The following is a 27,260-nucleotide window of genomic DNA, read 5'->3' as shown; positions in this document are numbered from 1 at the left end:
TTAACATGGCAAAGTCAAGTGCTTAAAGGTTCAAAAATGCCAGGAAGACTGTTAGCTGGTAAACTAAACTCCTTCATATCATTACAATGACTCTAGTTATATGATCAAGGGAATTCTGGCATTTAAGTTAAATGTCATCTAAAAAGCTATTTCTCTTTTTTTTTTTTTTTCAGATTTAGGTGAGATTTTAAAAGTACTGATGTTCTCCTGAAACACAGAAATATGGAAAATTTCAGGCTACACAGTTTGGCAAAATGATAAGAAGTTAAAATCAGAGTCCTCTTCTGGGAACAGTGAAGCAACTTTACCTCTAGTCATACCTCCCTGATCTAAGGAAGAAAGTCACATCAGCATTTTCTAGGTCGCAATTCATCATCACTGAAGTGACATAATGTATCGTTCTGTAAACAAGCCAAACTTGGCTTCATCCGAAAGAGTATTATTTCCTGTCACCCAGATACAGATTTAATCAGATTTAGTCAGATAAGAACCAAAGATCAAAATAAGGTTTTTAAAGGAATTTGAGCAGACTGTGGTTCTCAGAACTGTTAGCATCAATTTCCCGGCGGTTGAGAACATTTATTAGCTGGGCCACATACAATATGAAAAAAGCTTTGATAAATATTGTCTAGTTTTCAGTCTGATCTTTAATGAACCTCTTAATACTTTTTAATGGCCCAATGAAGCAATGAAATATGATGCCTATATAACAGAAAAAATAATTGTTTTCTGTGAGAACTTGATTCTTACAACCACATCTAAATACTGCTGCTATTTGATAGACTGTATCGAACTATAAATCTTGCAATTAACTCACTTGAGTAATTAAAAAGATGAACAATTTACTGATTAACCAGTCCCATTAATATCTGTTTTCACATATCATTACACAAACCTGAGTTAAAGTCTCCTGTTCATGTAGCAAAAGGAGTCTTGTTCCAGATCCTTCAACTCTCTGCTCCAGCATCAGGGAAAAGTGTTCAATACACTTGATGGAAAGCTTTTCTTGGAGTGTTAAGATGACATCCTAATTAACAAAGAATTTATAAAATATGCTTAAATTCATGAAATGCTTGGGACCTGGTTCTTCACTGCCATACACCTTGCATGTACCCAGTAGAGGGTGGAAGCCTAGATGTTAAACTGGAGGATGTTTTGTGCCTGTTCTGCACGAGTATACTGCACCTCACACTCATTCACCCAGCAAGAGAGCAGCACATCTCTGATATGGTATCAGACATGCACGTGAAAAATATATACATGGAATTGCTGTGAATGGGGAATGTCTGTGCAGTTTAACATGCAAATTATACTTGTATGGGCCTTAAATCATATCTCTCTGTTTCCCTGGAAATAAAACCTCTCCATCAGCAAAGGAGACATGGTCTTGCTGCTCTTCACTTACTGCTAGGGCAGGGTCCCCAAGCAGTACAAACCAAATATGTACCAACCACATATATATTCAACAAAAAAAAATAAATGAATGGCCTTTATTTGTTCTTATGGCAAGAGGGTTTTTTGAAGTCCAGTTCTTGATACTTGTGTTTAATGGACATTCCTCAGTTTTAAATTCTGACAGAAAAGTCAACGATGATGATACTTTTGCAGAACAATAGCTCTAAATTCAGGTACCATCTTAATTTATAGTATAAAACCCATTTTCAGAGATTTTTTTTTTTTTTTCACATTGGATTATGTCTAAGGGTAATTAATTTGAGAACAATTGTTTCTAAAATAACAGCTAAACACACCTCCTCACAAAACCGTTCAACCAATCCCTACTTTAATTTCATATAACTCTTTGTAAATACATGCAGAGTATTAATATCAGCTGGCAAGGTATCTTTTGCTTCAGTGAATGTAGTAGGAAAAAACCAAACTTAATAACCTATCATTTAAAAATAGTTTCACGATCTGCTGGTGAAAAGATTAAAACATTTCTATCCATCCAAAAGATTTTTACATATACATAAGTATCCAGATGGATAGGACTCACTAAGGACAAATTGTAATCCACATGTTTTAACATAATTTAGGAAGATTAATTGATCAATTACAGCGTGTTTATGGAAAATCAACACCAAATTTGTGGAAGGATGAAAAATGTATGTAGGAGGATGAGAACAACTCTGTAAAATGTAAATAATATAAGACAGTATTAACGGATTGCAAGCAACCACTCTAAATAATGGATGCTAATATTATACTGTTCTGACAAATGGGGAATTTATTGCTTACACATTAAATCTACTTTTATTTATACTATTTTTTTTATTTATACTTTTATTTATACTAAACTATGGTCAAATACAAGGGGTATAACAGTAACATGAAGAGTCATAATACTAAATATAAGTCTTTAAGAGGAAGTAATAATGACACTGTTTTCCACTACCTGTCTTAGGCCTTTTAAAATATGATGCTAAAGCACATAGGCATTGAATTATCAAGCAAAAATTTTTGCTAGCCTGTCCTTACCTCTGATAACTTAGTGTCAGCCTAGGTGCTGCCTCCCAGCAATAAGGCAAGCAAGGAGTGCAGGTAAGGTGCTGGGAAGGCACTGCACCCTCGTTGTTAAGCAGTGAGTTACTGGAATGCTGGGGCAGAAAAAACCTGCATTTGCCTTGAATCAACTGGGGCACATGTATTTCACCTCAGTTTAAGAAAAGCAGCAGCAATCCACACCCAGCCATCCACAATGAGGAATATACACACACATACATGAATATGTAATACATAGCTTTGCAGGCTACATAATATATAATTGCCCGAATTAGATGCAAAGGGAATTATTCCTACAAAAAGTCAGAATGACTAAGGTCAACGCAGGCTTACAACATCAATATAGCTACATTGCTGGGCCCACGTGGGCTTCAGATTAGATATATGGTCTTAAAGTACATGACATACCCATGAAAGAACTACTGAAAACTAATGTAATGCAATGGCCAAACACTCATCTTCAGAGGCAAAATATCCTGGAACAGGTTGGTTGTTTTTATGCTCATAAAAGACAATACTGGAAAGTGGGCTTGTGGGCCTTAGAAGGGTATGGAGGCCTAACTAGTTGCATGAAGCATGTCTCCTAATTCTTCACCCAAGCAAATTCTCGAATGTACTGAAGGAATTCAGTATCCCATGGCTATAGAGTGGAGGCTTGTATCCATTACCTGCACTCAATTTATGCCTAAGTTATAAGTATGGACTACAAACAGATATTGAAGCAAATTTTTAAGTGTAACTTCAATATCTGCCTTCAGACTGCAGCAAAATTCCTCTTGTTTACCTTAGTAAATCACTCTTCTTGCTCTTCTGATTGAGCACACCACTGACTCACAGTGAGCAGAACAGCAGTCTTTCTTCAAATATGCATAGCTTTATAATCCCTTAAAGCCAGCAAAAGCTGGCCAGTGCTGCTGAAAATTGCATCCTCACCCAGCCTTCACTGATCATTCCCACCCTTGCATCTCTCTTGTCTCAGTGTCCCAAGCAGGCATGCTACCATGAGGTGAACTAGATTTGGAAACCAATTTCTGTTAAAACTAGCTCACCCAAACAAAAAATGCTTGAGAGACTAGGAGCATGCCCAACAATGCCAGTCATTCTGCTTACCACGCTGCTCCACACCACTCACAGACAGACACCGACAACACCTCTGGTCCAAGAAGCTACATGGAACAGTGTCACAGACACTCCCCAGCAGCCTCAGCTGCGTGCCAGGGCTTCACCCCTTTATTTCTCTATGTGAAATGTGTTATGGAAAGCATAGAGGGAATTACACTGAGACGAGCAATTTATCCCCAGCGTAACCCTACAATATCCCATCCCAAGTTCACTGGATGACAAGCTAGATGATATTCAATTAGCAACCAACATCTTAATCTCCTTAGCTCCTGACTTTTGCTGATAAACCATGCTAGTATTTGGCAGCATACCAAAATGATAGGACCACCTAATTTTAATTGCACACCAGGCACATTAAAATGATCACTTCTACTTCTTCTTCATTGACAATACAATATGTTTTGAGCAGCAGAAAAATGGACCAAAACCTCATTATTTCTGAACTATGAGTCCAGCCCCAACTGAACACACTAGTAATTTTATTCTTAAAGCATTCCAGGTAAATTATAATTATTGAAGGTCTTGGAAAAAGGTAACTAGCATTCTTGGCATTGCATACCAAGGTATATCTAGCCTACCTTTATTGAAGTGCTGCAGTCAAACCGGAAAGATTTGGTTTGTCCATTTTCAAGATACACCTTCAGAACATTTGGCATGAAAAGAAGTGAATTGTCCTTAACTGTTTCCTGCCAAGCAAATTAGTGAATCAGATTACATGTAACACAGGAAATCTAAGCATTGTTCTACAAAGAAAGATATCCTTCAGATGGAAAGGTAACATCTAAAAAGGAGTGCGTTGGCTCAAATTGAAAGCAGAATTAGCAATGCCCTGCCAATGTCCAGCTATGCTCATTACAGCTGCACTCTATAGGTCTCTTTCCAGGAAAAATATGACTGTTCACATACATTTTATGTCTGGCTTGGTGTATTTGCTTTCCCTAAATACTATTTCTCTAAATAAATGCTACCTCTAAAGTTGAAATATTTTTGATAAAACAGAAAAATAGACTATTCTTTCTCTGAATATAACGAGCTATATAGTGTCTTCAATCTACAAAATGGGAACTGCAGATTCATTAGTAAGAATTACAATCAAGATGTTGTACATTCTCTTTATAGCTGGATATTCAATGCTAGCATCTGTCATCATTTAAGAAGAATAACGTATAATATTGCTACTTAACTGTGATGATTTGTAACAAGGATAGTAAAATAAACAGGAAAAAGGAAGGGAAACAAGGCTTTTCTTTTTAAAAAAAAGGAAAAATTGCTTTTGAAAAAATGCAGTATCAACTTAGATTTGGAGGACAGTTGGATAAAGACATCAGTGTGGAACGATGTTCTGGCAAATTATGAAAATGAGCCAGGCAGCCACATTTAAGGAGGAGTTCCATGTCTCTCAAAGGGAGACTGACTTTGCCTGAGGGCCAGAAACAAGAAGTTCAAGTAGATAAAACAAATTTGAAAGAGGTCTGTAAGGTAATCTTAATTTATTTTCTTGACATGCTACTTCTCTTGAGTCTATGAGTTTTCCTGTTACAAAATTGCCCTGAAAAAAACACTAGCAAGCAATATCAAGACTATAAAGGAAGACATATATATGCTATCACCACAAAATGCATTCACTAGCATTTTAATCTTATTTTAAAAAGGGACACATTTTTCACAATATCACGGGCCCAATGGACTTTAAAAATGGATCTTTTAAAAACTTCTGAAATGGGAAAACCCTTCCTTTCACAAGCCTCTCACTGTTGTTCCTACCATATAATTCCTTCACTTTCCAGCCTTGAGGCATACCTTTGGATGAAATGCTCAGTCGTCATGCGGTTAAATAGTTGAATACTCACCGACACCTGGCCATTGATAATTACTTCTTCCGAGAAGCGCACTTTGACAGGATTGGACTTCAATCTTGCCTTTTTTGCAGCACTAATAAAAGCTGATTTAGGAGACTGGAAGGAAAAATGATGACAAGCTATATCACATAATTTCAAGTTAAAACCTATCTTTCCTTTTTCAGCTATTTCCCCTGTTTCTCCCACACTGGGAGCTCCACATATACAGCAACACTTTGCAAACCAGTCACCGAAGAATGGAAATACAGTCAAACCATAATGCGTCCCGAGGTAATACATATGCATATATGCTTAAAGGATCACTGATGCATACTGCACATACTGAAAGCTATCCCAGTGTCAGACTGGAGCGATGAGAAGGGCTCTCGGTGTACATATAAATTCCTTGTAATGCTTCCATAACGACTGCTGTCAACCAAACTTGTTTTCGTGAATGGACACTGACCAGTGATGAGCCAATGACCCTTCCTTCAAATGCTGAACGGAAAAAATTTGAATGATCTATACTCCACCAGCTATAGATACACACACAACTTTTCCAAGGAAAAGTATCGGAGCTCTCCAAGTACAGTGGTGTCTCACTGTATTAGCCCACTTCAAAGCACAGATTAGAGCCACCAAAAGGCACCTGCAGGCTAGCAGGTTTCCCTGAATGTATCCCCTACACAGGCCCATGAAAGGCTTGGCTACAAGAAATGAGACACTTTTGGGGACTTCATGGATTAAAAGTCCAGAAAAATTCATAATTTTCTTCTGGGACCTAACTGACTTTTACCTACTACATTCACCTGTGATCAAGTGTTCAGTCCCTGGAAAAAAATTCTGTCTCCATTTGAGAAGTTTGACTAAGAATCCATTTTTAGTAACAAATTAAATATTCACAGTCAACAGCATTTCCATTTTAAGAAGCAGAAACAAGGCAGTTTTATTCTCAGGTCAGTTACAAACACAGAGCTTCTGGCACTGCCTAACTCCATAACCATGGTAATGGGCAATGGAAGAAATTCCGGCTTTGGCTGGAAATCACTGGGCTCCTCTGGGCCAGGTTTTGGTCCATTAGTTTCAGTGAAATGTGAATTAACATCTTATTCTAACTCCTGAGAAGTGGCCTTATTGGTTCTGGATACTGAAAAGACTAATTCATGTTGCTTTGCCTGTGAGAAATTAGTGTAGGCATTAGTGATAATGATCCTGAAATAACTTCCTATTATCAACGTGGCATGACAGCAGTCCTTGTAAACACAGAAAGTCTTGTCGCCATCACTCAAATCTTGACTCGACTAACAATCTGCAAGGAGGATGGAGTAGTCCAAGTCCATGTGCTCTTTTTGCCCTTGATCTCTGTTGAAACTGCTTGAAAAGGGGTGGGTTTTGTTTAGGGGTTTGTTTTGGTTTTTGGTGAGTTTGTTTTGTTTTGGTTTTTTTGTGATATCACAAAGCCTTGTTTCTAGAAACTGGCAGAAAGAGGTCTTTAGCTCATTTCTGTATGCCACTGATGTATTATCACATCGAAAACATCCTAACTATTACCATAGGCTCAGCATCAACCAGTGAACAAGGAATAAAAGATGCAACATTCTCCCAGGAAATATCAGAGCCATTTGGTAATTCCTGGAGCACAAAATAGAACGAAGAAATAAAAATGAATGCTTCTTCATTTTTACCGTTAATTCTTTCTTACCCCTTCTCTAGCAGCTATGACCATATAACTCTTTAACTTGTAACAGTATATGACAGAAAATTCAACCCCACGATCAAACCAACCTCAGCTTCCCAAATGTGGAAAAATGCAGAAGATCACCCAAAAGATTTGAAACAACCACCGAAAAGAAAGGAAGGAAAAAACTTTAAAAAACCACCAACGTTAATGTCTCAGGGCAGGGAACCCAAAAAACTTCTTCAGCAAGAAGGGACAACATGGAGATGCTAAAGAAGCATGCTTACATATTGTACTCTAGAGATGATTTCCTAGAAAGACAAGTATACAAAAATACCATGCTTAACATAGTAATTCTACACATGCCTTTTCCAATTTCCCTCCTCTCCATGTAGTCCCCTGGTGCAGTGTGTAAGGGGGACAATCTATATGGCAACCAAGTAATGGACTGCAGCCTGTTGGCTGGGGCAGCACTGCTACAGGAGTAGGCTACTGGCTCTCCCTTCTAAGGGCAAGGGGAAAAAAGAGTGGCTTTCACTTACTCTTCTTGCTGGAAGAGGCTTTTTACAGTTGTTTGCTCTTAGTGCAGATGAGTCACCAGTCTGGCCTCTCTTTACAGGCAAACTGCCAAATTTTCTTCCGGATTCTAGCAAGGTTATTCCCATACAGCAAATCTGGCACACTGCTATGTGGCTCTGTCGCTCTCTACAGCCTCTCTCTTTTCCTCTCTACAACCTCAAAAGTCACTTAAACACTTAAATCATGTTATTGCAAAAATGTGGTGGAGTCGTCCAACACAGCGGAAAGATGTGAACATATACAACTTCTCAAGAAACCCTCCAGGATGTGGGTCTAATGTACATATTGCACAGCCAGGGGAGCACACCATGGTCTGTCATAAAAACGTGGGGCTTCCTTCCCTTCCCACTTCTGCTCTGGAAACGTGGTCAGGACTCCGGTCCCTTGCCAGATACTCTGGGTGAGCCTGGAAGCAGATTGCTTTCTAAAAAGCTTCAAACTATATACCAGGGGTGTAAGAAAAACCAGAACAGTTGTGCCAGGTATTTGGGGGAACATTTTCTGCTGGTTAAAGCTTTGAGTAATAGCACAGCTCTTGCATTTAATTGCACAATCTCATTGTTTCTACTTCTACATCAACTTGGCACTTGACGTTTTCTCTTTGAGAAAGGAATTGTTTCAAAAGAATGTGGCAAATACCTAGGAAAACAGTTGGGTTTGATTGTGGAAGCTTGCTGGTCTAACAAAGCATCAGCAAGAGGATGTGCTGCTCTATTCTATTTTAATGCCTTCAGGTTTGTAGGCGAAGAATGCTATCAATTAATGATTCTCAGAGCGCCAGGTTCATTTATTTCTGATAGTTGGTCTTTTAGCCAAATGGAAGCCATTATCCTCAGTTAATGACCTTAAGCAGGAGGTGTTTACACTAATGCAGAACATTTATCACTGCAAGTAAAGTATTTGCATTGTCACAGATAAAAACAGCTTAATTAGAGTGCTTTTGCAAAATAAGGGGACACATTTTAACAAGGAGTCAAAATACTTCAAAAATCCACAATCCTCACACTGTTTGACCTAAGCACTGTTTCCTGTAGAAAGCTCAAATTTATCAGGACTTTAAATAATTTTTACTTGTTTACGCAGAATTTAGAAAAAAATTATCTGATCATTTCAACACTATCTGAAGGAACTGCTAACAAGAGAAATGAGGCACTGAGCAGAAATTTGCTTAGAGAAAATGATAGTGAAGACTGAGCTCCTCCTTTGAATGCTACTTACAAGGGACTGCAATCAATGGGCATCCCATCAGTGGGGTCAAAACATGAGAGATTGCTATAACAAGAGAAGGCTTTTTGGAAAATGTTATTTTTCTCATTTTCCGGACTTCTCAAAATTATATCCGATTTTTATCAGCTGCATTATAGCAGGTCATTTTTTGATAGCTCTTAGAAACAATATCCTTCATTTTGAGGGAAACTGTTTTCCGGTGAAAATAAGAATGTCTGGTACTTTGTCTGCTTTTGCAGGTGAACTGTAATCTGGGGGAGACTCCAAGTGAAATGGTGTTTATTTGCTGCAAAAGCCCCATTGAGTGCTCTTGCCAGTAGAGGTGAAGCAACAACAAAGCCTGTACTCATGCTCAAGAAAAAGAAGGGTTTAGCACTCAGAAGACGATAGTGTAGTACTGAGCTACCATAACAAAATGAAACAAGGCAGCAGTATGGGATAATCGCAAGGTGACAAGGAAACCTGCTTTGTGACAATGACTGTCAAAATCTTACAGAAATGCTGAAGTTTTAAATAGCCACAAATCGTAATTTTAAGTTTGATACTTAAAATTAGTTATTAGTTTAATATGAAATGCTATGTTTGCTAGGAAATAAGGAAAAATTGCATGACCACAAAAATATGTTGACTTTTTGGTCCATCCCTGAAGGCAACTATATGCGACAAATTTAGCAGGCAAATAAAATGTGAATAAGAGGAAGAATTAAATTTATTAAGTGGAACACTACATAATGCCCAAAGGCAAACTAAATACTGCCATTCATAGCTATGAGCAAAGCTGGAACAACCTCACTGGCTCACAAGAGCATTGTAGAAGAGCAGGTAGGGACACGGAAGCAATAATGTGGAGAAGTTTTACCATGCAGTAATTTGTTATAACCACAGGGCACTGACAGATCATCATCGGTATTTCTTTGTTAAATTCTTGGCACAAATTTAATTGCAGGAACAGTGGTCAAATTTGGGTTCTCTCTTAAGAGCTGGTGATCTATCACAGACAATTATAGTTTACTATTTGCATTATTTATGTTTTACTATTTTTAGGTAGTAATCACAATCTGATCATTAGTTCCATACACGTAAAACATGTACCTGTGAGGCAGGGAATAGCCAAACCTTACATTAATGCAGGCGTTGAGAAAATCCAATCCATTCCATCTACAGTAAATGAGAGCCTAGCTTACTGTGATTGTCCCAAGAACCATGAGTGAAACCACAGGCCAGCTTCAGACTTTGTGGGATGTACAGACATTGCAGCTAGACTAGACGGGCTTGGGCCATCTGTCTTGGTGTTTATTAAATGTGGAGGTCCTCCATAAAATCCCCTCCACTGGCCTTTTGGGATTCTGCCTCTCCAAAGCTCAGCCTTTTTACATTCATGTATTACTCCTTTATATTCGTGATTATGTTTCATACACAGGTGACTGCTCTTAATAAAGTGCACGAAAGTAAGAAAAAAGACAGCCATTCCCTGCTACTTTTAGCCCTACAACTCTGCAAGGATGAGGACCTTTGGGAATGAAAGAAGCCTTTACCCCATACAAACACAGGCTAAAATGAACAAATGAAGGATTAGATGAATGATAATGCACCTGAGATGGGAGAGAGGGCTAATGAAGAGGGAAGAGACCTAATGGAAACTGGGGGTGGAGGGGAGGGCATCGGGAGAATTAGGAGAAAAAGATGGACAAGGTGAAGGGGCTCTTTTCCACTTTGCTGAAACAATTAACATGGAAGTTCAAGCTGAATTTTCTCACAGTCTTCACTGCTGAAAAAGTCACGCATTTCATAGAACTACATTCCAGGAAAATCCATACAGCCTCAGAGGAGGCCTCCAGGAAGAATATGACATAGTGCTCACTGGGATTTGCACCACATGCAGATGGAAGAAGAAAGGTCACACAGCACAGTTCTGTCATGAGAGGAGGCTGCTTCAAACTGCAAGGAGTGAACAGTGGCCACGGACCAGCCGACACTCCCAGGAGGCAACCTGGTGATGGCAAGTTTGTCATTAATGACACCATGATCGTCTCCTGTGTAGGATTAAAGTTATGTATGAAACTGACCATACCAAAAAACTGTGTGGAAGTTACACAGTGGAAAAGGTCCTCAGGATGACTGTAAAAAATGTGCACATTCAAAGAAAAAAAGCCATCGTTTCTACACCAACTTCATAATTTCAAGCAGTCAAAAATCACCTCGTTCAAAATGCTCACATGTATGACTTCCAAATGATTTCTAAAACTATACCTTGAAAGTGTTTTCCATGTTAGATTTTGAAGTCTTTTGTGACAAACCCTTTTCATTTTTATATTCTTCTTTACAACCACAAGTCTAGATATGGTAGTTGCTGCTGTTACATGACTCCAGAAGGCAAAACAGCATGAAAAATACTGTGAGACTCTAAGTAAGATTGTTGCCACAATCATTACGATCCATAAATAAGTGTTATTTATTGTAGTTTTTCTGCAAATGTTGTGTCTCAGCCATATAAGTGTGTTATAACAAGAAGCATCTCTTTCAATACAGAAAAAGATCTTATCCTTTTCCTGCTGCAAAACTTATGCAAAGCAAAATCACCATAGATCTCAGTTGGGCCTGGACTACATCCAAGGAATTTAAGAGATTAATCATGAAAGCAACCTATCAAATGATCTCTACACATAAAATCTGAACAGATATCAAAACAGGCAAGTTATTTCATCTGAGTAATGCTTAAAACTTAATAAGGCAGCAATCAGAGTGATAGTCCATTTACAGAATAAAATGGTCAGAAATTATAATCAAATGCTGTCCTTCCAGAAATCAAAACTTTGAACTGCTTCAACCGCTTTAGCTATTCAGTGACCTCCTTATGAGCAGTGGTGATATGAACCGAGCAGAGATTTGTAGATTGATAGAAAGAAAAAGATAGCCTACTGCTTTGGTTTGGTCATAATTAAAATGAAATTTTAATGAGTTTAAGCATTAAACAAAACTGAATGCACTTAAGCAAAAATGATCTGCAAAAGCTTTCAAAAGATTATGTCTACTTTCACCTGCAATCATAAAGGATGGGTACTTGAAAGCAGGAAAACAAAACACACTCTAAATAGTGCAAATAAAAACAATTAAGAAACAGCACTCTTGTAATCCATCTTGGCAGATTTTTTCATGCAATAATAGAAAGAAAAGGGTTCACCATCAAGAAGAGAGATTGATGAAATGTTTGTAAAGATGTATTTCTGCTAAGAATGGGGAAGAAGTTCAGTTTTTATTTAAAAGCTCTTACTTTTCCTTTGTCTGGTTTCTACTTCATCTTTCCAGTTTTATTGGCAAAATAGTAAAAGGAGAAATGGAGGAGGCAAAATTAAAGAAAAAGGGAAAATACATGTGCATCACAATCTTTGAAGACATAAATTTTGTTCCCAAACTGTAAGACAAAATGCATTTGCCAGAGGGCCCCCTGCACAGAAGACCAGGACAGGTACACAGCTGGAGCACAGCAACACCCAGGATGGCAGAGCTGAGAGGGTTGTCATCTAACAGGCTGAATTTCACTGAATTTCACTGAATTTCACTGAATTTCACTGAACAGGCTCAGGCACTACTGACAGCAACATTGCGGCAGTATGAGGGCCAACATGGGCCAGATGTTCAAGGTGACTCAGGAGTCCCTGGGGGACTTCACAGCCCAGGGTTTGCATAAATTGAGGGACCTGCACTGCTTCAGGGCTCAAACTGGGCTGCACATGCTGGCAGCATCCCAACTGCTCCCCATCCCTACACACACCTTTGTTTCCACTGCAGGAAAACTTGGGCTTCAAAGTGGTAAGGGAAGGATGCTATGAATCAACAAGATCCTGGTCTGGACAGGTAGGAAGGTTCAATAAGAGTGCACAAACCAGGGAAGATCTGCAGGGTGCAACATTCCTGCAGTGGAGGCTCTCTCAACTTACCTCATGTTACTAAAGCATCCTGACTTGGAGATAAAAATGGGTCAATTAAAGCTAGCACTGATATGAATACACCAATTGCATCTTCTAAATGCTCTGTGGACATTCTTGGGGAGACAATCCTTATGCTTACATGAGACAAAATGAACATCACCCCCAAAAACACATGTACTTTGTCTGCTGAGGTAGAACTGGGGGACTCTGACAGACACGTCAGAGTGGGGCAACACAAACAAGTGTGTAAGATCAGCACAAAAGCTCAAACGGCTGAGGAGCCAACAAAGTGTTTCTGTAGCACACCAAGCTCAGTGACATCTAGAGGTAGTTCAGTTATTGATTACCCTTTGGTGCAATGCAATGAGAGAAGCAGATTCTGACTTGTCAGGTCTCAAACAGAGCTTGGACCCAAAGAGCTGGGAAGAAACCAGGTCGTGACTTTCTTTTTTCTCCAGGACAAAGGCTGGAGGAGGACTGTACCTGTACTGAAAGGTCTCTAACTGAACAGGGAGCGCACAGTTCATTTGGGTTTCGGCTTCCTTTACATTCAGTACACACAGGCTTGCTCTCATCCCAGTAGCACAGTGATAACAGGCCACACCACCTCACAGACATGTAGTACTGCTCGTTACTGTCCACTTTTAAGGGCTACGCATACCTGCCCTAAAGCACATGCCCTTTCTTCCCCTGACATTTAAAGAAAAGAATGAAGCCTGTCAATGGATGAAGTAAGGCAACCTGCCTAAAACAGGCGAGTGGGTGAGGATTTCTTTTCCCCCATATCATATATATTCCCTGTGATCAAAACCACTGGCTGCAATCCAGCAAGCTTTAAAGGCCGTTCGGTTTCTTTATTTAGTTAGACCAAGCCTGCGTTTTCATTTAAGAAGGCTGATGTTGACCAGATCCCTGTTCACCTTCCTGCCAGTAGTCTTACTGAGGTGTGGCAGCCCCTCTTTATTTAGTTAGACCAAGCCTGCGTTTTCATTTAAGAAGGCTGATGTTGACCAGATCCCTGTTCACCTTCCTGCCAGTAGTCTTAGTGAGGTGTGCCTGGTTCTGCTGGGGAATGTGTGCTTCCTCTCCGTGATTTAGCTGGCTTCTAGGAAGGCAGCACAACTACATGGCCACCTCAAAACTAGCCAGAAAGGCTAGCGAGTAGTACAAAGCCACACAACCCTCACCAAATTGCATTTGCAAGATGTATATTTTGGCAGCCTCATCAGATAATCTTGTTTTCACATCTTTGTGTCAAATCCATCTCATCTCTTATTCTTGGGTGAAAAGGATGCCATTTCTTATGCCCTTGGTAATCAAAACTGTTGTGTTTCAGGCTGGCCAACAGGGAGATGAATGGACCTGTTGAATCTGAAATCACTCCTGATGCATAGCTGCAGCCCTGCAGCAGCCTGTGAGGTGTGCATGGCTGTGCATGGATGTATGGGAAGAGAAAGACGTGCTTCCTACCCTGGCTTGGCTTCTCTCCATTTTCATCTGTCCCTCGTCAAGGTTGGGTTTGAGCAGACAGGTCACAGACCCGTTCCAACAAACCACTAAGCTCTGAGGTGTGCTGCAGTTTCTCCCTGCCCCTTCAAACCAGCCTCATGCAATCGTCTGCCTTGTCTCTTCTCTGCCCTCAACTCCACACGCCCTGCGCTGGAGATGCAGACAGAGACCTCCCTTGCATAAGGTCCAGCTGGTTTGATACAGCAGCGTAACTCTGTGGGACTGGGGCATAATTAAGAAAAACCCAGGAGCTGCAACAGATCAGAAATTGAAGCAGAACTCAGCGTCCTGCTCTATCTTCCTGGTACGAGTTTAAAGATACAGTTATTACTTAACTTGCTAATGCAGTCTTTGAGTTCAGGATGCAGTAACACAGTCTTAAACATCACCTTTAGGAGACGCAGCCCTTATCTCACTTATTTCTTTTATTGCACAGATAAGGTAGAGGCACAGAGACAGAATATAGGCAGAAAAAAAAGGCTGCTGTGTTGCTAGGAAACTAATTCAGAAAACACTGACAATACTTACAGGGTAAGGTTGAACAACCGTAAGGAGGATTGATTCTTTGCAGCTTCTATAAAAAGAAAAAAAAAAAGTAAGATTAAATAAAGATTCATATTTTTATTCACTGCAGATAACCAGATTTTCTTTTTAATGGAGAAAGCTGCAGTAATCTGGCAAAATGTTTATTACAATCAAATAACACAGAATTACAGAGATGAATAATATGCCAAAATAACAATGAATATTAAAAAATAAGGTTTTTCCAATCTAACAAATTGAATTGACTTAACTTTACAGTTTATACTATGAAAAATTTGCTTTGTCAGAGACACTCGCATGCTGCAATAATGCTTTTCTCCAGCGAGGATGGAATAACATTTGATAAATCCTACCAGTTCAGCATCCATAGACAATGAATTTCTTTCACCTACTTCACAAACGCAGGTCACTTTTTATACCATCTAGCTCTTGTACACTTAATGTCAAATTTATCTGAAGATAGCAGTGTTTTCCAAACAAAAAGGAGGACAAACTTTAGCCCCCATTTCTTCTCTAGCTCATCTTTTTAAATGGGTGGAAAAAGATTAATATTTGGTGAACATCCCCATTAGAGTTTTTACGTTTTTACAAGTTTGCTAAAGAGTGTTTTTTCTTTAAAATTAAATGGCTCTTCTAGCTGTTTCATATAATAGGATGAAACTAGTAAATGGAAAACATATAAGCAGCTCTAAAAAACACCAACTGATTTACAGGATAAAGAGAAGAAATTACTAGGAATCTTGATATGATCGAGTGGTCTAGACAAATGGGAAATGTATATTTTGACTGTTGGTGGGAAGTTGGGAGTGGTGGGCAACTGGGGAAAGGTAAGGGTAAAGCAGAGGAAGAGGGAAAAGAAGCCAATCAGAGCCAATATCCCTTGTATTACATTGTTGGTCAGGTGGCTGCCGAGGGCAATATTAGCTAAGAAAAGGTCATTTGCCATTTTGTTGAGATGTAATTGATTTTCTGTTGGTTTTACTACTTTCAAACACAATTCATTGTTTATTTATGTGATTTGTCACCTGGCTAACAGAAGTGCAACTGATTTGGCGTGCCTGACCTGTTCAGCAGAACTAATTAAAATAAATCACACTGTATTGGTCTAATACAGTGTCACCTTATTTTCATTTTCACACCACAGATAAGCTAACCAGATTTTCTTTTTAATGGAGAAAGCTGCAGTAATCTGGCAAAATGTTTATTACAATCAAATAACACAGAATTACAGAGATGAATAATATGCCAAAATAACAATGAATATTAAAAAATAAGGTTTTTCCAATCTAACAAATTGAATTGACTTAACTTTACAGTTTATACTATGAAAAATTTGCTTTGTCAGAGACACTCGCATGCTGCAATAATGCTTTTCTCCAGCGAGGATGGAATAACATTTGATAAATCCTACCAGTTCAGCATCCATAGACAATGAATTTCTTTCACCTACTTCACAAACGCAGGTCACTTTTTATACCATCTAGCTCTTGTACACTTAATGTCAAATTTATCTGAAGATAGCAGTGTTTTCCAAACAAAAAGGAGGACAAACTTTAGCCCCCATTTCTTCTCTAGCTCATCTTTTTAAATGGGTGGAAAAAGATTAATATTTGGTGAACATCCCCATTAGAGTTTTTACGTTTTTACAAGTTTGCTAAAGAGTGTTTTTTCTTTAAAATTAAATGGCTCTTCTAGCTGTTTCATATAATAGGATGAAACTAGTAAATGGAAAACATATAAGCAGCTCTAAAAAACACCAACTGATTTACAGGATAAAGAGAAGAAATTACTAGGAATCTTGATATGATCGAGTGGTCTAGACAAATGGGAAATGTATATTTTGACTGTTGGTGGGAAGTTGGGAGTGGTGGGCAACTGGGGAAAGGTAAGGGTAAAGCAGAGGAAGAGGGAAAAGAAGCCAATCAGAGCCAATATCCCTTGTATTACATTGTTGGTCAGGTGGCTGCCGAGGGCAATATTAGCTAAGAAAAGGTCATTTGCCATTTTGTTGAGATGTAATTGATTTTCTGTTGGTTTTACTACTTTCAAACACAATTCATTGTTTATTTATGTGATTTGTCACCTGGCTAACAGAAGTGCAACTGATTTGGCGTGCCTGACCTGTTCAGCAGAACTAATTAAAATAAATCACACTGTATTGGTCTAATACAGTGTCACCTTATTTTCATTTTCACACCACAGATAAGCAACTTAAAAAGCCAAAAAGTGAAAAAAAACCCAAAACCCACTTGCATTGGAAGGATGCTAGACCTTGGACCATTCATTCATCATTTAAGGCTGTAAGAAGGCCATTTGGAGTATCAAGACCCAAGCATGTTACATTTACATAAAGAAGGTGTCAAGCACCACGTACAGTCCCCTCATCATTATAGAAAACATTTTCTATAAAACTCAAGCACATACAGAACACAGCACAGGTACAAGAGAAATAAAAATTTAATCAGCAGGTTTTTGATCTGCAGCACTCAGTCACAACTCTACTGCTCATTTTAAAACCTTCTCAACTCATGATGACAAAACTCTGTACCACAGCACATCACTTTCTACTTCAATACTATTAGCAAATCCTATATATCTAAATGATAACCCTTGCACAGCATGGGAGACTGGCAATCATGCCATGTGTTGCATATTTCACTGTAATGAAAAAAGACAATGGAATCACTGAGCATATACTATGTACCACGTACGTTTCATACCTTAAAAGTATGCATACATGTGTATGTCCATGTGTGACAGCAGAACATATAAACAGTTTAGATTACATCAGCTAGTGAAGTCACCACACTTGAATGTGAGATACTTCTTTCAAAGAACTTCTGAAAGATAGTAGCAAAGGCTACAAAACCCAATTGTAGTCTTACTTTTCCCCCTGAAATATCTTTCCTCCGTTAAGGATGTGACTAAAATAAATAAAAAATTAAAAAGATTCTATATTACAGATATTTTATTACCTTTCATACTCACTTAAGCACAACCTAATTATTTCTCTTTTAAATCTACATACACTTTTAGAATCACTGAAGACCAAACATCTGCAAAAAAACCTCCAAGCCTGGAGAACTGCTGTGGACTTTTCGGTTGCTCTGCCACCTTACCAGCTAACACCAGCATCACAATCAAAATACCTTCATCTTTGTCTCATTTCCTCACATTAGAATCAAGTGGTGAGAACAAGGCTAAAAATTGAAAACTGCAATGGGGAATTTCAGTGATTCATCTCTTTGTCCTTCCCCGTGCCCCCTGCGGTGATTATATTTGTCCGTTCTCCCTACTCCTTACAGCTACTTAGGCTGTAACAAGGAGAGAATATAGATGGTTCAAGAATCAAATTACGTTGCGTTATAAAGGTTAAAGTTGTATTACTAAGTATCGCGCGTCTCAGGCTACATGAGGTGTTAGCATTCAGCTACAATGCTAGCCGTTGACTTTGTCTGTGAACTTGTGGCTGGAAATTACTGTCTCACTCCTGCTTCCTTCTAGCTGGAAGAGAGGAAGCCATGCGGGGGCAGACAAGGTGGGGGGGGCACTCCCACTACCTGAGACATATGAGATAAATGGCTCTGTTCTTCATATGCGTCCTACAGTAAATATAGCATATTAATAAAGGCAAAAGAGATATGTTACCTGGACTCTTAAGAACTGAGAATGGGAAATTATTGTTTAGACTAATTTAAAAGCTTTTAGAAATTTTATGTATTAGAGGAGTACAAGATTTCTCTCCCAGTGAAGACAAATGAAGTAGAAATTGACATATAATAAATAATTTCATTTACAGGGAATGCAATTAAGAGAAATCTTTTTCCTAACCATAACTTAACTCTCTTTCTCTCACACCAAACATCAAATTCGGAAGATCTTGTTTTGAAATGCTTTGTTCTCTGCTACTTCAGGATCCTCTGTTTCACTTTGGGTCTCACTATTGATGAGAAAGGTCTGAATTTCACAATTATGGAGTGTGATGCCATGATTTGCAGTATGCTTCACACTACAGTTTTGAAGCAAGGAAACGAAAAGCAATGCCTCAAAAACTAACTGCAAAATGTAACAAGTTACCTCAAATGCCCTATTCTAATCTAAGGAAAGTGGAACTCATCTTCGAATTCTAGCATCTAGGCTAGAGAAAAATCATTCAGCATTTGAATGTCTTTCATTATCATGAAGATGAAGGCAGTAATAATGAACAAAGAGTTTGCAAAGTCACTCTGTTGTAGTATGTTTTGAATTATTTCAAAAGGATCATTTTGATTTGAGCTGTATATACATTTTTACATAAAACCTGTTCTACAGTACTTATCTTCACCTAGGAAAGCTTCAAATTTGACTTCTCCAGGCTTTTATCATGAGCAACAGTTCCTGTGGAAAAGAATAGTTTGCCCAGAGATCCACCAAAATTTATTTTCAGGGCCAGTGACATCTTCTGGCAGGACCTCGGTGGGTCAGAGTAAATCCATCTTAGCCCAGTGTTGACTCACCTTTTGCTGTTATCACACAGCCCCCCTCCCCAGTGTGCCTCCAGGTCTTGCAATGATGCCAACCTGCCTGAGTGGACTAGGGGAACCTTGATAAGCTAGTGAACAAACTCAGTATTCATTGACACCCATGAAACAACACAGAGGGACAGGGGAATCTTTAATAAGATTACACCTTCCCCCAAGGCTATTTTTGTCACAGGAGAAGCAGCGCTGTGCAAACACGAACACGCAAGCTAAAAGCCCACGCAGTCCAGCTCCTCTGCACTGGAGAACTGCTCCAGCAAGAGCCATAGTGTGTGTGGCTCTTCCCCCTCTGTTTCCAAAGGCAACACTGCAGCACACAAAGTACAGGCAACATTTCCATGACTCAGTAGCTTCTAACTGAGAAGTACAATGGATTAAACTAGTCTGGAAGCCATGCTACTGTGGGCAGATCGCTTCTGGCCTCTTGATGACATCTACCCATAGATGAACGTTGTTTTAGCAGCAGGTGAAGAATCTGACCTCTCCAAGCCCAGCAGGAGGATATTTTCCAGACAATTTTTAGAGGGACACAGAAAAATATACCTTCTCAAGAGGTTGCCAATACATGGCACAAGAACTGCATGAAGGGTGGCAGTGGGACTTCAGTCTCTGCCTGTCCAGCTGGCTGCACTGACCTCGGGGAAGTCTCTCTGAAGATCCTGTACACACCTAGGTATGGGCACATAGATATTACCAGCTACGCAAACAAAGCAGTCTATGCCATGAATGGCGTTGGTTCCACAACTCCATCTCAGAAGACAGTTGCAGAAGTGCAGCTGGCAAGAAATGTAGCAAGAGGCTCATGAAATAAGGTCTGCTACCACAAAGGTGAAGTGTGGGGTCCCAGTTTGTGGAGGAGGAGTAAGGTTTCATGGTCTATGGGTAGAAGAGATGAGACATGAGGCCAAGGTCTTGCTTTGGGGGTGGACACATGAGGAACAACCTAAGAGAGGTCTGGGAGCATCAGGTTAGATGCTATTTTTTCCTGGGATGACAGAGCATAGAACACAAAGACCATGGTGTTCAGGCCTTATTTGTGAAGATTGGGAGGGCACTTTGGAATCCCTGGTATCAGAAGGCAGAGGGATCACAGTCATGTTTTGAAAGCTGGTGGCTGCTTCTTCCACCACTGCTAATGGTATTACCTGCTCTTAGCCTCACTGTCAATATAGTGAAACACTCTTAATACTCAATCAACTTCAACTTGTAAACTCCTGAACCCCATAGTTTCATTTGAATAGCACTGCTGCTTCACAAGGTCTTTAAAGTTTAAGTCTGGCATTAAATATGTGAGGACTTGCAGCAGCAGAAGCAATCTGCACAAGAATCTGGGAATTTTACAGGATTCCTGTTCAATTGTCCGAGCCCTAAATACTATGTGAGTAATGGATGCTTGAAATGACCACTGCCACATAAAGCATAAAAGATATAAGTATGGGATTATTACTGCACTGCAGGATCAAACAGCAGCAGAAACACAGCTGAGAGAAAAGATACTCTGATTCGAACATAAATAACTTCAATAATAGCATACAGAAAATTACTGTCAAAGCAAATTGCGTTTTATATAAATGTTCTTCTTTCTTTTAAAGGTCTGGCATAGTGTGAAAGTCAATCTTTAAAATTGTCACAGTCTGCAGCTGGCACTAATTGGAACCCTTGTTGGCAGTCTCCATAAGGGGCCAAGAAGCAAGCATGTCTGCAGGCTGAATTACGCTCACTTCCTCCGATAGAAGTGGTCCCTTCAGATCAGGGCTGTAGCACACTGGTGGGTTTTCATACAGGAGATGCCATTTCAGATGCCTTTGCAGTAAAGGCTTTAAGAATAAAAAAGTCTCCCATTCTCTCAGGCTGTCCATCTGTCAAGCTTTCACATGCACCAAATTCACTCTATTTTTCTCGTTTACTAACAAGGTGAGCACTATAAAGAAGTTGTTCTTGAATTTCAGTGCTTTATAAAGACCTATACTTTACCTCTAGCCAGAACAATCCTCCTCTCCACAAATACACAAAGTTGTCCAGCTGTTTACATTCTCAACTATAAGGCTATAATCTTTGTAACTGTGTTACCAAAATATTAGTCAAGCAGTAAATACCTGTGTGTGCTGTACAAGACTTCCTCGATAAGGTCATCTGAGTACCAACAGCAGTGTTACGCTGCTATGTAACTGCTGAGCAACGTTACCTGCAATCCTCTACCAGACAGTGTCTAACCAGCTCCTTTTAGGACATTACTACAGCTAATTCTGGAGTGCAACTCTGAATATCAGTAATATGCAGAAAACTCTACATTGACTGGGCCGCCTTCCTTAGGCAACCATTTTCCTGCTTGCACAGATCCATGATGGTCTCCCTCAACTCCTGAGAGAACTTGGGGTTAAAATTCAAGATGGAGTAGAAGACATATTAGGAGTTACAAACACTGGAGTTGTATACTCCAAGAGAATCAGTATTTGCTCATTTTGGCCATCGTAAAAACCAAGAGCCAGATGGGCATGCATGTATATCTGATGGACTGAGACTTTCACCAAGTCTGACTGTTAGCACGCTACTGCCACATGGTCACAGCATAAATTACTTCACGCTGCATGAAGATGCCACACTGCCAAGGAGAAAAATGTAGCGCTTACTCCCCTATTAATTAATTGTTCAGCTGTCCTCTTCTAATTAGACTTTCTGCACATTAGTTTTAAAGGATCAAAGACAGATAAAGCTGGATAATATTGGTCTCAGGTCACTCATCCACACCAACGTTTCAGCCCTAGTTTCCCTATCATTAACTGCCAAAGCCTCAGAAGCTCTGAGGAAAAGTTAATTCTCAAAGTGTAATCAACAAAGCGCAATATAAGCCAGCCCCAAGACGTCTATTGTTGAGATACCTTTAGAAATGGTGTTATGGAGCACTATACAACACTATCAAAGGAAAACACCTACAGAACAGGGTGGTCTTACCATGGAAAGGGCAGTTCCACTCTCCTGAAAATTTCTGATCTTTATTTGTCAGACTGCAATGACTTCTAAATGGCAAGTCTGTGGGCATTTTGAGTAAGCCCTCTCAGATGGGGTTTCTAAGCGAGCTGAGTGAAAATTTGTTTTCCCATTCTGCATCTGCCCACATGCAGAAGCTAGCAGGCACCCAACAGGTGCCCACTGCACACACTACTCGAGTAGGTTAAACCCATGCAATTAACTTGGGATCACTTATCTTTTGCGCTAACACAATTACTGAGGACTTCCAGGAACTTGGACTGTCCTGAAACACTCAGGTTGCAGAACAAAATGCAAAACATGGCAAATTCTGACGGTTCCACAAAATCCAACCCAATGCAGTCATGAAAGATTACGCTTTGAAACAGTGGAATGAACCAGTTCTCTGGTGCAGCCACCAGAGACCATGCAATGACTATGAAATCTATTCCGCTTACTCTGTCATTTCTTAACTTCAGCTTTCAAAAATGGAGTCATCATGACTTTGTTACAGTTGCAGGCATGGTCACAGCACAATCTAATTTGAAAAAATGCGAAAGGTAATTACAGCATTCTTCTAATTTTCTAAATGTTTGTAAATACATCTGGATGTTCCAACTGGATTCAGAGTTCATTTACCTGAGAGAGGGAAAGAAAAGGACTAGAACACCTTGAGTGCTTTTCTGTACAGGTCCCAGATGTTCCTCTACATTACCTGAATTAGATTAAGAGGGGCTTTCTTCTGCTTTACTGAATTTTCAGCAGTTGCTTTGACTTCTTGATGCAGTCACATAGTTATTTGAATTTTTACCTCAACAGTGGAAACAGGCAAAATAACAAAGCTTAAAGGACTCAAGGAAATGATGAGGTAACTTTCCAAACCCTGAGAATTTGTGTTATTTCATTCACTTATCTCACTATCACAATACATATCACAACACCATCCAGCAATTGAAAAGGATGTCTCAGAGAGCAAATCTAGCCCTAATATTTACGTAATGAACCCTTGTTGGTTTTTTTTTTTTTTTTCCCCTTTCAAAGAGACAAAACATATATTTTCACTCAGGAAATAAATTCTCTCTTCTAATGGTTTATTTTTAATGTCTGGTTTTGCTGTCACTGTGTTACAAAGTGACAATCATCCCTTTACATAACAATGTTTTTCTCTAGTCTGGTTGCAGCAGACCTCTCATGCCCCATGGGAAGAGAAAGTTTTGATTTCATCAATACTGGGCTCCTTTTCATCGCAGGTGGTATAGCAGTATGCTTAAGATGAGGACATCTTGACAATGGGGAAAAAAGAATAAAAGAGAAATAATAATTCTTTCAATAGTCACACAGTATCAGGGAAAAAATCAGTAGCAAAAGATGAAAAGCTATGGTCGTGGTTTCACAATACACTAAATCAGGCTTCCAGTACCAGACTGAAAAATCTGTGGCTGTGTGATGCACAGCTCGGGAGAAGTGTGTGAACAGTGTCTATCAGTACAAGAAACTTCATTACAAAAGGTTTTAGGGAGCATCAGGTATCACCTTTCTTTCAGGAAATGCCATAAAGTTAGCAAAGAAGCCAACAAAAACCTCATGGTATGTCTACTGCCTAATTTCACAGAAATAAAACTCCTTGCCCAGGCCTTAGGCTGTTTAAAAGTGCACAGGTGATTGAACAAGCAAGGTGCAGCATGAAACCCAAGCTGCAGTGACAAGTGACCACTTATCGCCACAATGGCATGAAAGGGTGTGAAGGGAAGTGCACTTGCTGTGATGGCCACTGCATCTTCTGTCACAGGCAAACCCATGCTGATGCCTTTGGCAAAGAAACCCTGTCTCCAGCAGAGTTCTCCTTTGCCCAAGTGTTGACACAAGTTAGGCAGTTGATAGCGCCTCATTAGTGCTTCTACTCTCCCAACATCTCCCCCTACTCTGATTTTTGTCATAGATGGCCACACTTTGGACAGAGAGTACAGATTTAGTGTATATTCTGGTGCAGCATTTTGCAGAGTAGGTTTGGTCAATCTAGGTAGTATGGCAGTTAAGAGATCAATAAAAAGAGTAATTCAATAAAATGCATTATCTAATGCCAAACACTCTGAATAAATAGTTATGGCAATTAATTAAAATAAACCCTGATATAAACTTGCTGTTCCTTGCTGAGAAAGAAGGAGACCACGTACTTTAAAATCACATTTCAAATCAGAAATAAGGAAGTGAAATAGCAGTTGAAGATGCAACTGTAAAGGAATGACACCTGTATCAATAAGATTGCAAAAGAGATCTATGGGAATTACATATTAAAGAGGAGGAAAGATTACTAAAAATGAGAAAATCTTAAAGATATTTTTACTATGTGACAAATTAACTATGATTTTTTATGATCAGAGCTTCATTTTCATTTGTATTGAAGCAATAGAAATCATTACAGCTGCTATTCATAGTCTGTACAGCACTGGCATTTCCACTTTCAGGTTAGGGCATGGTGTATGTAGTAATGAAAGGTCAGGCACTCACATATATCTTTAATTCCTGCAGCTATAAATTTTTTTTCTTTTCCTTACTGCTTTTCAAAAAGCAGAGCTTCAGATACTTTTTGACGATTAAATGTTAAATGCTTTAGAAGCATCTTGTTTTAGAGAATTATCTGCATTATTATTAATAATGCATAACATTCATATAGGGCAATTTTGTGTCCAAAGTCCTTCACAGGCATTATCTTAGCTCTAAGTAATCCAGCCAATAAAGCACAAGAAATTAAGGAGAGGAAGACACTTTTAAAAATGAGATAAAGCTCTTAAATTCTGAAGGATATTGTATGTGCAACCACTATATTATATACTGTTCGTGGTTCAATATTATTGGCTTTATTATTTTTCCTTAAGAAAAACACATTCATTCAAAGAGTAAACGTTATTTTTCTTTCAGATACCTGAACACTATAACTTTTGCTTTTAAGTGTTATATGCTTTTTGGAACCAGACTATCTGATCCAATCTAAGAGCATCTCTATTCTATTATAGGACACATTGCTATTATTATGTTTTAAATAATTAAAGATTGAAAGAAATAATTTTAAGAAATAAATGTTCCAACAAAACAAGATTCATTCAATTCCTCATTAAGAAAAGTTTGAGTGGTCAGTGGCTTCAGTTTTGTGGGCATTATTATTATAATAATAATATCTGCAAGGTTAGACAATTGATGGACACTGAGCCGCAGAGACTAATGCAGGATGATTTTTGCTTACTGAGTCTGGAATAGAAAATTGGTTGGTCAGATGCCAAAGACATATCCATGTGCCACTGAAGCAGTGTCAGTGATGGCAAATGTGATTTTATAATGATTTGTATGGGCGGCCAAAGACACTACTCTTCTTAAGCTACCATGCACATCGCGCAGTAGTTCAGACAGCAGCAGTCCCAATGTGCAACTTGTTTGCCTAGATTTGTGTCCCCACACATTACTTAATATATTTAAGATGTAGACTGATACGAGGAGAAATTGAGTTAGAATTGTTGCCAGCCAATTAACCACTCTCCTGCTAAATTGCATTAGTTATTAAAAAGTCCTGCCATGAATATATACCATATATCCAGAATGTTAAAAACTGAAAGGTTCACCCCCTTTTTTTTTTTTAAAGGATGTATTTATTTTTTGTGCTAAAATCAGTAAGTTATGAATTTAAAAATCTATTCTATTTTAAGCTCTGACCAACCTTTTAAAAATCATACTGTTAATTTTCATTTAATGTATTTAAATATTTATGCTGGTTAACTTAATAATATATATATGCTATCATAGCCTTTATTTTTTTCCCCTTTTGTATCACTAGAACTACACAATTTGTTTTACATTTTCCTTGGGACAAAGAATCACTAATACAAGTCTCAGTGAAAAGTTACAAAGAGAAAGTGCACTGCACATAATCATGGTCCTTAAGACAAAACTTAAATTGCACTTAAGCTGAAATTCCTCCTTGATAAATGCAAAAATATTGCAAAATATAGGGGGGGAAGTAACGTTTGAAAAGGGGAGAAGAAAATTACCCTGCAGACACAAACCAGGCATAAAATGCTGAACGGTTGCGTTCCTCTATCCACACAGAAGATGAAGACATAATTGCAGTGCAGTGGGATGTACCAGTGTGAACTCTAGTTTAGGTAGGACGGGCCACAGCAGCAGTAAAAATATGATACCACCCTCTTCAATATCAGTTATACCCCCCAGAAAACGCCCACGCTTGCAGAGTCAAGCCGGTGCTTCGTTATCGGTACCAGCCAGATTAAAGTTCACTCGGGGATAGGATTCACACACGTGCTGCATCCCGGCCAGCCCCGGCCCCACCGCCTCTGCAGCACTGCAGAAAAAACGCCTGCAAATTAACCAGTTTTATCACTGTCCTCTCCTGCTCCTTTGAAGCTGTGGGTAACGGTCAGGACTGAAGAGAAGGACGGTGAAACGTCTCTCCGCTCCTCAGGAAAACGGTTGAGGGGGAGGAGGGAAGCTGTTTGTGGAGGAGGCGAATACGTAACTCACCATATAGCTGCAGCCAGAAGGTGGTAGGAGGGATGATGGATATCGGTATAGGGAAAAAAGAAGAAAGGACTGACTTCATGCCACTTGCTAAATTAATTTTATAAGCATTTTCTAAATAATTTATCCAGTATACTTGTATTTAATTTTTTTTTCAGCTAGATCTACATTCCCTGTGGCTTCACGGGGTACTTCTGTTTCCCCAGTGAGGGCTGAGTCTCCTTCTGGGGCTGTAGGGCCACAGCCCTGGGCACGGAGCCTCTCTGCATACCATTTCTTGACATTAGCTATAAACATGGGCCTTATCACTCTGAGAACA

At 39.2% G+C, this 27,260-nt stretch overlaps 1 protein-coding gene across 2 annotated transcripts in view; it reads right to left on the bottom strand.

The window, feature by feature from the left end:
- The window catches only part of FRMPD4 (FERM and PDZ domain containing 4), a 319,824-nt gene that overhangs the window by 15,226 nt on the left and 277,338 nt on the right, over positions 1-27,260 (bottom strand). For both annotated transcript variants that reach the window (XM_014960410.1, XM_014960411.1), the window contains exons 5-8: positions 14,913-14,958; positions 5,475-5,579; positions 4,203-4,310; positions 896-1,027 (exon numbers count right to left, since the gene is read on the bottom strand). In XM_014960410.1, the coding sequence (XP_014815896.1) occupies positions 896-1,027; positions 4,203-4,310; positions 5,475-5,579; positions 14,913-14,958 (391 nt within the window). The remainder of the gene's footprint in view (positions 1-895; positions 1,028-4,202; positions 4,311-5,474; positions 5,580-14,912; positions 14,959-27,260) is intronic.

Source organism: Calidris pugnax, unplaced genomic scaffold (genome assembly GCF_001431845.1).
Source record: "Calidris pugnax isolate Ruff unplaced genomic scaffold, ASM143184v1 scaffold188, whole genome shotgun sequence".
NCBI classification, from domain to species: domain Eukaryota; kingdom Metazoa; phylum Chordata; class Aves; order Charadriiformes; family Scolopacidae; genus Calidris; species Calidris pugnax.
This window is presented reverse-complemented; position numbering and strand designations above follow the sequence as displayed.